General features: G+C 38.3%; 1 protein-coding gene across 1 annotated transcript; it reads left to right on the top strand.

The window, feature by feature from the left end:
- The first annotated feature begins 4,641 nt into the window (after window positions 1–4,641).
- Window positions 4,642–11,162, top strand: LOC103493004 (chaperone protein dnaJ C76, chloroplastic). Its single transcript, XM_008453620.3, has 9 exons — window positions 4,642–4,901; window positions 5,818–5,946; window positions 7,177–7,306; window positions 7,842–7,962; window positions 8,345–8,426; window positions 8,718–8,771; window positions 9,174–9,212; window positions 9,309–9,411; window positions 10,744–11,162. The coding sequence occupies exons 1-9, from the start codon at window positions 4,689–4,691 to the stop codon at window positions 10,872–10,874; spliced, it is 1,002 nt and encodes a 333-aa protein (XP_008451842.1). The 5' UTR covers window positions 4,642–4,688; the 3' UTR covers window positions 10,875–11,162.
- The last annotated feature ends 1,170 nt before the right edge of the window (window positions 11,163–12,332 follow it).

Below are 12,332 nucleotides of genomic sequence, written 5' to 3'. Positions count from 1 at the left end.
TCTCTACCCGACATGCCTTTATTTGTTCTTTGGATAACAGGACCTCCCCAGATGGAGTAGAAACCGACAAAACACTACCCAAAGGCTCTACCTCTAAACCCACATGCTGAACGAAAACGGAGGAGATAAACGAGTGGGATGACCCAGAGTCAAATAGCACAAAAGCATAATGCCCCAAAATTGGGAGCGTACCTGTCACCACAGTGCCAGCTCGCTCGGCCTCCTGCCGGGTAGTGGCGAAAACTCTCCCCTGCTGGGCCGCAGAAGGCTGGGGCGGTGTCGTCTCGAAGGGTTTCCGAGGACACATATCAGCAGTGTGCCCCGGCTGTCTGCACCTGAAGCAGACTCCACTTCCAGCCAAGCAACGACCTCCGTGGACTCTCCCGCAGGTAGTACAAGCGGGTAGCTCTCTCAGAGTCCTCCCGGCTGCTGCAAGCTCCCGTCGGTGTCTCTGGAAGACACCTCCTGACCTCAGTGTTCGCTGCGGTACTACGTCAGGCTGCGTCTCAACCTTCCTCTTCTGTCCCAAGGCTGACCCTCTGCCGGCAGCCTTAGACGCATCGGCTCTCTCAGGCAGGCTCAAATCCAGTGCTATACGTAGTGCATCAGCATGCGTGGCTGGGCGGAGGGCTCTGACAATGCCCTGAAGGTCTAGCCTGAGTCCTCTAACGAATTTCTCCGTCCTGGCAGCCTCGTCCCTTACCATATCGGGAGCAAAGCGGGACAACATATCGAACTCGGCGTCGTACTGCTCCACCGTCATGTCGCCTTGCTCCAAGTTTAGGAACTCTTGCAGCTTGGCGTGCTTCACATTGGCGGAGAAAAACTTAGCATAGAAGTTCTCCTTGAACTGCTCCCATGTTATTTTGCTTACATCGCCCCCTAGCATTCTCTCCGCGGTCTCCCACCAGGCGGTGCCCCTGTCCTCCAAGAAGAAGACTGCACACTGCACCTTCTGGTCTTCTGGGCACTTCATGTACCGGAAAATAGTCTCTATGGACGTCAACCACATTTGGGCCTTTGTGGGGTCGTCCATGGATCCGTCAAAGGTCTTGGGATTATACTTCCTGAAATCCCGTAAGTGTTTCGCCTCGGTCGACAGTTGAACTGGTACTGGTTGAGCTTCCTCAGGGGCTGGAGGAGCGACGGCCTGAGCCTGAACAGGGGCGGCCTGGGCCTGAGCAGGGGCGGCCTCGGCCTGAACAGGGGCGGCCTGGTTCTGCTGGGCGGCAAGGAAAGGCGCCAAAGCAGCTTGCAGCATGTCCTGATAACGCTGCTCCATCGCGGCGAGATCCGCCTGGGTGACCGGTGCGTTTGGGTCGACTGCCGGTGCAACAGGTGGCGCCTCCGGCTGGCCACGACCGGCTCCTCTGCCTCCCCTACCACCTCCTCGGCGTGTACCTCTACGTGGCGGCATTCTCCCTAAATTCACCAACAAACTTTTCACCACAAGAACTTAACACCCTATATCTAGGTCTTAGACTATTCAGGCAAAATTGTAATCTTAACATTAGCAAGGCTTTAGACATACCTGGCGAGTGCCGAAGGACCGTATAGCCATAGGGTGAAGTAAAACCAAACAAAAATGACTTACATCGTAGGTCAGTCTACAGAACCTAAAACACTGTGCTCTGATACCAACTGTAACGACCCAACTCCTTATGCTGAATCGAAGTCATCACTAAATATAGAACAAGTGGTTTAAGTCTAAAAATTTTATTAAAAAGCATACGGTTCGAGAAATTCATTTATAAAAACATAAACAAGGTAGTCATGCAAAAATGTAAAAACGTCCTGAAATCCTACTCGGGCCCTATCTACATAAAAGATAGTGAAAAATAAAAAAAGTACTCAAACTCAAATGCTAAAATCTGAACTAAGAAATAAGCGGAAGCGGTAGTCCCTATGGCCCTCCTCGGTCTCACTTCGGGTCGCTCGCCAGCTTGCCCTTGCCCTTGCCTCGTCCTCTACCTGAAAACATAAAATGGAGAGAATGAGTATAAGAATACTCAGTAAGGGACCCACTACTAGTCCCACTAGGTGCCTGTTAACTCCCTGTTAGAGTCCTGATAACTGGTACCCAATCTTTGGCACGTTCCCGAACACGTGCAATCATGCGCTCCCGTAGGAACGTAACTCTGGTCTTCGGTGCCCGGGGACACCTAGGACAGTCGGGATGCGAGGACCCCGTCGAGTCACTCGAGTCATGTCTATATCATGCTAGACTGGCGTCCCGTCGGACCACACAGTCCTCGATAGGTGGTGATCCCGAAGGACACCCATGCAGGTACGACTCTAACAGAATCAAGCTAACAGGTACCCTAATTGCAGTATACATACACATGGCATCAGCATATAACATGTCACACAAATCATTTCTACACTCTCCGTCCCGACATTCGTCGTAACCAAAATAGATCTTGCCACACATAACAGGCTATAGCACAACTATATCGTCATTGCCTCATACTAACATTTATTTCAGGCATCATAGCTGTCAATTTCTCAATATGCAACATAGGGCATACACAGTCTCATACTTCAAACATGAAACTAGTAGTAGAATCTCTTACCTGGAGATCTACTTGTCGAGTCCTAACGGCGAGGCAGTACGCTTTCCAAGCGACGAAGTCCTAACTGTTTAATGAGTCAAAATTGTAAATAGGTCGCCAACGACTAACGGTTCGAGACTCAATTGAAATAGCTTACCCTAGAAGGAGGTTGCAGTGCTCGAGCCCCTACTGAAGAAATCCCGCGCTGCAGTAATTTCTTGGTCCAAGACGTCCCTTGAGGAAAATAATTTAATTTAGATCCAAATTAATTTAACTAACGTCCGAGCATGGAGTCTTACCGGAAAGACCACAATAATTAATTAGCTTACCAAAATATAGGTGGATGGAGCCAATTTAGTCCTGGCGGCTCGGCTGGAAGAAGACAGGACCGGCTCGGCTTGGGCAGACGCGGCTCGGCTCGGTACAGGGATTTCGCGTGCGGCTCGGCTTGCAACAGGGGGAGACGCGGCTCGGCTTGCAACAGGGGAGACGCGGCTCGGCTACACAAAAGCGCGCGGCGCGGCTTCACACGCGGGCGCGGCTCACGCACGGGTGCACGCGGGCGCGGGTCGGGTTTCCGGAAGGTGGCGCGCGTCGGTTCGGGTCGCGGGGCGGGTCTTCGGTCGGACCCTTGCGCGCGAGGCTTCGGCTTCCGGATTTCGGGCGGCGCGGCGGCTGTTGGTGGTCCGGCTACCGCGGCTTCGCTCGGCGACGGCTACCGACTGGCGTTTCGGCTGCGCTTGCGTCGGATCGAAGCGGCGCGACTCGGCTGGCTGACGGGTTGGCTGCGGACGCGCGGAGGCGGCTTCGACTCGGCTTCGGCGTGCGAGAGACGGCTGCTCCGACGGACGCTCGGCTGCGCAGATCGGCTTGGACGATTCTCCTGGCGCGGCTGGAAGCTCGGCGACGGCTCGGTTGCGATTGCGGCTCGGCTGCGCTGCTGAACAGAGAAGGATGCTTGGCGGCTCGGGTTCGCGGCGGCGGCGGCGGCGGCGGCGTGCGGCGGCGTGCGGCGGCTAGGGTTTCAATAGGAAAATTTTTTCCCCCTTTTTCTTTCTTTGAAAAATTTTCCTCTTCCTCTTTACGCACGAGTCCCAAGGCCTCTTTTTAAAAGAAATAAAAATAATAAAAGAAATCTTTAAAACCCTCTTTCCTCTCTCCTCCAATAACCACCTTTGACCCTTTCCAAGGCCATTTATTTGTTAAGCCAATAATTTATTTCACCCCCTAACTTCAAAATTAATACAAAAAAAAAAACTTTAGTTTAATACTAATAATAAACACACTTTAGTATTAATATTAATGGTCAAAACAAAAAGGAAACCGAAATTGTCGGGCGTTACATATTACGCGCACAAGTGGCTAATTAATGGCATGTTGACTAGGCATTTTTTAGTATTTTTCATTGTTGGCTTGTGGATTTTTTTCGTTTTAAAAATTATTCTATATAGTTTAAATATTTTGGAGGTGTTATATTTTTGAAAAAACTCTGAAATAAAACATACTACTGATAAATATATTAAAAATATATCAAATATATTAAACATTTACGACTATAAAAAAAAGACTCTCTTAACATTTTTTAACAACAAAAAATTATTATTCTTAACGGTTTTAAAACATCGAGTACATATGCGTTTAAAAAAAAAAAAAATCAAGAAAGCTCAAAATTGGTTTTGCATCCAAACACTCATTTTGCTAATCATTTGTATGGATCTTTCAACTTTAGTTATTATTAAGCCCAGCCCAAGAAAATTTACTAATTTTGTTATATTAAGCCCAGCCCAAAATCAAACCGAACCGTCGTGAACCGAAGTAGGTTAGTTGGGTTCAGAAACTCAAGAGTGAAGACGGCATCATAGCACGTGAGGCGACAATAATCCACAAGCCGACACGTGGGTTGCTTCTACGTAACTCCCGCCTCTTCTATTCCTTCTTATATTTATCTAATTTCTTCCACATTCGAGTGGCTCACAATCCGCCACCTCATCACCAACCCTTCCACGTCAAAATTTCTTCCTCCTCATAATTTCCAAATATCTCCTAAAAATATCAATTTTCTTTCCATTTTTACCCCTCCCCTCTTCCCCCTCGTTTTATTCTACTTCATTTTCAACTCAAAACTCAACCTCTCCAATGGCTCACTTGCTCTCTCCTGTTTGTACGGAAACCATCAAACTCCAATCTCAACCTCCCATTCTTCTAACTCCATGGCGTTCTCTTCCTAAGCCTTCCGCCGCTATTGGCCGCGGCCCTGCCAGACGGAACTGCAGCAGTTTGAAGGTCGCCGCAAGGGATTCGGCATCAACGGAGTCCGTTGCCGATGATTATTATGCTGTTTTAGGATTGGTATATATGCTGTTTTTATTTTTTATCTGGATTTTGTTTTCGTGTTCAAATCTGTTGGGTTATCTCTCCCTTTCTTTCTTGGTTGTTTTACTTAGATTGGATATGAACATTTAGTGGCTAATTTGTGATGAGAATCCGGAATTGTGTTGCCATTTTTGGTTGCTTCCTTGGATTCTTCTTTTCTTGTTCTTGATTTTACATTTTTTTTTGCCGAGTTTGAATTGTTAAAACTGTTGAATGCTGATTTCTGATTACTTTATGAGAGAGATATGGTTACAGTTTGTTGGATACTCATAAGTTTAGAAGTTATTGTGAAAAAGTACTTAGCATACTTGTAATAAAATGCTGAACTTAAATGCATTTGTTAAATACTCTTGATAATTTTTTATCAAGTTAAATGGGAAAACTCTTTGAAATGAAGAATAAAGGGTGGGCGGGTGTGACAGTACTTTTAGTTTAAGTATCTTTCTTTAAAATATTTTTATCTTAAAGCACTTTTAGTTTGTAATTTCTTTTATTAAAATACTTTGGGCTTTATGTATGTTTAGTTAAAAGTGGTTTTAATTATAAGTTTATTGATGTCGTCGAGTTGGCCGGATTGTTTGAGGATCACTTTTTAGATAATCCACGCACCCTAAACATTAGAACGTGCATTTGTATCAAATGAAAATTTTAAAATGTTATATGTATGTTACAACTGTAGATTGTAGAGAAACTACTTTGGCTTGGAAGTTCTAGCAAACACACATTTTAAGTATTTTTTTCGTATTCAGTTACATTCTCATGGTGTTTGTTGCACTGGCATTGTTCTGGCTGATTATATTCTCCTTTTCCTTTCTGCAATTTTCTTTCCCATATGAATTTGTGATTACATGTTTAGTGTCTGTAATGAAATGGTTTTATTTTTCGTTTATAGCTTCCAGATGCCAGCCCAGAACAGATTAAGAAGGCCTATTATAATTGTATGAAAGAGTGCCATCCAGATTTGAGTGGTGATGATCAAGATACCACGAATTTCTGTATGTTCATCAATGAAGTCTATGAGGTAGGATATCAAATTCAAAGGATGCTAAATGCTTTAAGCTTTGTACTTATACTACGGCTAATAAAGTTGGAACCAATCATGAATAGAGTAGAAGAAGAATCCACAATAATAATAAAAAAATGGGTAGGAGAGGTTCCGGAAGCAATATATGTCTCCAACCTTATTTTGTAACGAATTAACTCATGTACTTTGTTAACTATTACAAATTAACTTATGTACTTTGAAATTGTTAATAATTTCAACCTTGAATTATAGCATGTAACAATTTACAGTTTATGAACTTTTATTTCCTGTTGCAAAAATGTTATTAAGATTTATTGGGGTTTTGATGAATTTTTGTACCGTAGGGACGAATTGGAAATTTCAACATTGGACTATGGTTGGACTATGGTCTTGGTCCAACTAGCTATCACCACTAGATTTAGTTTTTTGCTCCTGTAACTGAAATGTAGCATACTGGGCTTCTCGAGTTGAACTACGAAGAATTCTGTTGGTGCATTTCAATGAGCTATACGTCAGAAGAATAAATCTGCAAAATAGAAACACATTAGTAGTATGACTAAGTTGTGGATCTCACTTTCTTTAGGACGTTTCATGACTTTGTTCGGTATGCAAACAATTCTGGAATTGTCCCATCATCCCCAAGATAAAATAGCCTATGTTCGTCGTTCGGATGTTCACTGAAACCAAACAGAAAACCAACACTTTTTGGATACTTACTCAAAATTCAAGGAAATTAGAGAATAGTTTTTTTTTTTTTTTTTTTTAATTTCAATTCGATAGTTTCAAATGAGAAAGGAAGTGTGATGTATATAGTGGAGCAAGAACGTAATGGTCAAACGTGGTAACGGTTCTGTAACAGTAAAAAATTAATTAAGAAAATCGTTTCAAAATTAACGCAAAAAGATAAATCTATTATTATGTCTAGGTGGATGGCGAACGTGTGGAGATATTGACAAAGTCACATTTGACTATTTCCTCACCCTTTCTAAAACTTAGGTGTCCCTAAGGGTCCCTTTGAGGCCCAAACTTATAACTCAAAGTATAGGTATTTAACAGAGCTTCCACTTTGCTTTCTAAGCAATGTGGGAATCCAATTCTGAATAAAATAATAATATTTTTTATTTAAACAAAATTTCATCCACAAATTCAGATGACACATATTTTAAGATTAGAAAATAAGTTTTTTTTTTCCCGACCTTTGTCATAGATAAAAATGCTACCTTGCAGGTGCTTAGTGACCCAGTCCAGCGGTTGGTTTATGATGAAATTCATGGATATGCTTTGACTGCAATTAACCCTTTTATAGACGATTCAAGCACAAAGGATCTTGCTTTTGTTGATGAATTCAGCTGTATAGGTATGTGACTGAGTTTTCTCGTATGTTATTCTACCCTTGTAGTTCTCTTGGTGTGGTGGGTTTGAGATGATTTTTTGAAAGGTGAAATGTGCATTTAGTCTCTTTTTCAACTGTTCAGAGTATTTAGTTTGATATTGAAAAGTAATTTTGAAAAGTCAAATAACACACCATCAACACTTAATTAGTGCTTCTTCCCATTTGTGAAGAAGTGTTTTCACTCTTGACTCCACCTTTTTTTAAAATAAATATTATTATAATTTAAAATTCTCTTCAAAAGTTATTTCAAACTAATGGTTAGGTCTCTCGAAGTTGCAATGATTTTCCCTTTGCCATCTGTTTGATTCGGGTAGTTTCTCCACAAGTACCATCAGAACATCCTTTGAAGCATATGCAAGCATAAAAGACATTTCAAAGTCGTTCACAACCTACTGATTTGGTTACCAGAAGTGATATCCTAACAATATACCTAAGTAGATTGCTCTTTCAGTTTCCTGATAACGTTGAATCATCTAAGATCTTGCTAACATATTTCCAGGCTGCAAAAATTGTGCCAATGTGGCCCCCGATGTCTTTGGAATAGAAGAAGATTTCGGACGAGCTCGTGTGTACAGCCAGTGTGGAAATCAACAACGAGTCCAAGAAGCAATTGATAGTTGGTAAGCTCACTCTATGCAGATCTGACTCTGAACTGACCGCTCCCTATTCTCCAAATTTTGAGGTTCATAGCGTGGGAATTGTTAAATTTTGTTGTTAGATTTATTTTTAAGTTGTACTCCAATTCAAAACTTTAGTACAAGCATTCATGCTATAATTTGGTTAAGAAAGTGATAGTTGAAGACTATACTTGAGATCATATACTTTGACCAATTTATTCCTTGATATCCATCATTCTTACCACGGGTTTGAGTTCAACTACTTATTTGAAATGTTTCTCTTCTTTCATCGGGCATTTGTCAGCCTATTCAATTACTGATTTTTCATATTCAGGCTTTAAATTCTGCCTGATGCATTGACTAATGTTTTCTCCTCCCTCGCCAGTCCAGTCGATTGCATCCATTGGACTTCAGCTGCACAATTATCTCTGCTCGAAGATGAAATGCGCAGGGTCGAAAGAGTGAACGTATGAATTCATAGCAATATTCATAACTTTGTATTTCCTAGATTTTCTATACTTTGTGCATCTCTTTTCATTTTATCTATGAGAAGTCTTATATTTCCATATTTTATTTTATTTTTTAAAAAATGACTGTTTATGAATGGTATGTTTGAACAATTCATCAATTCCTTCCTCTCGTTTTCAAACTAGACTTGTAAGTTCGATGCTTAGTCAAGCAATTTGAAGTTTCTAGAGGAAGGGTTCCGTTTCTTCTTTTGAGAAATCAAGATTTCTAATTGGAATGTTTATGGTCAGGTTGCATTTATGCTGTCCGGAATGGGATCATCAGCTGTGGATGTTTTTAGATTGGTATGAACATTTTAAGATTGTGTTTGGGATTGATTTTTGATTTATCCTACGTATAATCATTGATTAGGTGGGAATCTAAACTGTTTTTAGTGTTTGGTAAACATGATTATAAATTAATTTAAAGAAAATAACCTTTTTATTTACGTTGGTTTGGAAATTTCTAGTCTACCGCAGTCTCCTTTTGAGACTGACTTATACAATTTGATGCCTATTGTAACTAACTCCAATTAATTTCTCTTTTATCCTACGAATCCAAGTTTGAGTTTGAAATCTACCCAACACTAATTTACTTCATATTATGAACTCTCCTTTTGCTTAGTACAAAAATTAAACATCTTGCTAAAGTGAGTTTCTATTGAAACAATAACAATAACAATAAATTATTTGCTACTAATGCTGCAGGCAAGTTCTCGATGGGAAAAGAGGCAAGCAAAAGTCTTGGTAGGTTTTATACTTACGAGTGCATGATCTATGATTTTTTTGCTCTTAATTTCTGTTTTCTAATATTTGGAGCTTTATAAACTTCATCTTTTGCAGGAAAAAGCAAAAGTGAGGATGATGAAAAAGAAGAAGAATTCTGATACCGATGATTCATACTGGAGCAATCTTTGGGGTAGGCCTAAAGATCAAAGAAATTCAGGTAATGATTGACTAACAACCTTCATTAATTTCTCAATTTATTTATAGTTTTAAATTTGTCTGCTTCCTTACGTGGGATCATACTTTTGATCAATATGATGTTGAGGTAGACATCTCGATTAAATGAACTTGTTGATAACATTTACGATAGATATACTGTTTAGATCTTCATAATATACATAACATTCTTGAAGTTAGTCATGGTATTAAAACTAACATTTTAAGTAACTTTAGAGTCCGACATCACGAGCCTATAGGTAGAAACTGGAAAATTTATGAATTATAATTTAGGTCGTTGATAACAAATTTGTTTTTTAGTTATGTTTGTTTCCTCCCCATTTTCACATTTCTTTAAAAGGTATTTGAGTTCTTGGTTGAATTCTTAAAACAAGAACATTTTTTAAGAATACAATATACATATTTGTTAGTTTTTAAGACTTAGGTTGGTTTTTGAGAACTAAAAGAGAACTCAATAGGTAGACAGTAGGAGTATGTTAAGATACTAAATTTGAAATTCAACAAAGCCTCAACAATAAGGCCAAAACAGAGATAGTACTCTGCTGTAATATATTAATAAAATGATCGAAAGTTCTCAAACACATAAGAGCACAAAATAACAAGTAATAAAAGCAACATATGATAGAAATAGTAAAAGAACACCAAGCTCCTTCGAGACGGCATCTTCTTCTAAAAGCCTACGATAGCTTCCACCAAAATCAAGACCTCGTTTTTCTACCCCTAATAAACATTCCTTATTTATATCCATGCCTCGTGCGGGCCCTCATGTGTTTCTTTCCCTCTCTTCTTAGCTCTCCTTGGCATATTATGCGGCTTTCTACCCTTTCTTTTATGTGTATGAAGGATTTGAGGCCCAGCAGAATAGTGTCTTGGAAGCTTATCTTTCAAAAACTAAAAAATTTTAAAAAATCAAATAGTTACTAAATAGAGCTTAAATATTTTGGTTTTTATGGTATATGTTTGGGAATTAAGACTAACATTTGGTCAAAATCACTTTTGCCATTTTGAAACTACTTTGAAATATATTTTTAATCATTCAAAACTAAATTTGATGATGTGAAAATTGCATGTAGAAGTGTAAACTCCAATATTAAGTTAATTTTGAGTGATTAAAGAAGTGGTTTATAGTGATTTTGAATATGAGAAAAGAAAATCATTATGTGTATTACATTATCAACAATTCTATCGACCCTTCCTCTAGTTTCGAGGATTTCAGTTCATTGAAATATCAGTATCGATAACTGACATGTTAAAATGTATAGTTAATTCCGTTTTTCAAAGAAATGATCTAAAAACTAGTTTTAAATTGGTGCAGAAGAGGAAACAAATGAACGAGCAAAGAGAGCTGCAGCTGCTGCTCGTCGATGGAGAGAATACTCTAGACGGGGTGTTGACAAACCTCCTACTTTCAAACTTCCCGAGTCAATCTCCAGCAACGATAACTGACTGACTAGGTAAATATTAAGTTATATATATACATAATATATATTCGTAAGCTTTAATTATAGTCGTACATAATTAGTTATATATCATTTCATTAAAAAAAAAATCCCATTTCCTCCATCGTTTGTAACTATAAAACTAAAAAAAAAAAATCAAAATCAAATCATCACCATTTGAGCTTGCAAGGCTCAATTGCTGCACGGGATCAAATCCCGTTTTGTGTAATTATTTGTAAAAACATTTATAGACGAACTGATTCATGGGAAGCGGTGGGATTTATTATTTTCTTCATTGTGTTACAATATCATTCATTTTGCAAGCACTGGGTCATTTCTAGTTGAGATTGAAACCCAGAAGTAGATTAAAATTTAACGTCTTTCCATTGCTCATCAATCTTGATCTAAATAATTACATTAGAAAATATTATGTAAAATATGTTGAAGCTTACACACAATTTCGGTCTCTTAGAAACTCATCAATAACTCTAAACAAAAGAAAAAGATAGTTTGGATGTGCTAAAAAAAAAAAAAGTTAATTTTGATGGATTGTCAAAAAAGTGTAGATTGTGAAAGATGAAATTTCTCCCTCTCTTTCTTTTAGAAAAATACATTTTTAGTTATAAAGTTTGGAAGATGTGTTTAGTCCATAAATTTTAAAAGATCTCCAAGTTGTTTTATATTTGTACTTTTTATTAGACAATCATGACATTTTGAATTAGAAAAATAATTTCAAACAATCATACTTTCCTAAAATATTCTTTTTCTAATTTAAATATTATATAACCAGTTTTTATAATTAAATAAGAAATAAGATCTTTTAAAACTATTTTTAAAAGTTGAAGGACTAAAAAGATACTCTTGGAAACTTAGGAATCAAATGAGTCGATAGGCTAAAAACGTATCTTTCTTTTAATAAATGTAATAAAATTACAAAATATTTATATTGTATAGAATAATTTCGAAAACAGAAAACCCATAGGTTTACAATGAAAATGATAAAAATGTCTCATCAACAACGCTTGAATAATATATTTGGTATACAATCGTTCAGATTTGACTATTGTTTGTTTAATTTGGTTACACGTTCGTTTCAATTTGATTGTTTATGTCTAGATTTAACCGTTTAGATTTTTAGATTCAGATAATCAAATCTAAATGACTTATTTTTTTGGTGCATGATTGGTAAGATTTGATTACACAGTCAAATAATTTTTTTTTTAAAGATTCATTGGTCAACATTTGTTTAGATTTAACTACCAAGTTTAAATAAAACTTTTTCAAGATGTTTTATATTTGATAGATGGAAAGATTACGATGAAAATAAAAGACAAAGTTTGAAATGTTTACAGAAAAGGTTACCCACCTTTATATACTTTTTCATTTTTCTTTACGAGTTATAAATATTTTATTGGTTTGTTATATTTATACATATCACAACAATGCATATTTCGAGAGGATTAGA

Source organism: Cucumis melo, chromosome 5 (assembly GCF_025177605.1).
Source record: "Cucumis melo cultivar AY chromosome 5, USDA_Cmelo_AY_1.0, whole genome shotgun sequence".
In the NCBI taxonomy this organism is placed as follows: domain Eukaryota; kingdom Viridiplantae; phylum Streptophyta; class Magnoliopsida; order Cucurbitales; family Cucurbitaceae; genus Cucumis; species Cucumis melo.
The sequence above is the reverse complement of the archived record's forward strand: the minus strand, read 5'-3'. Positions and strand labels throughout refer to the sequence as shown.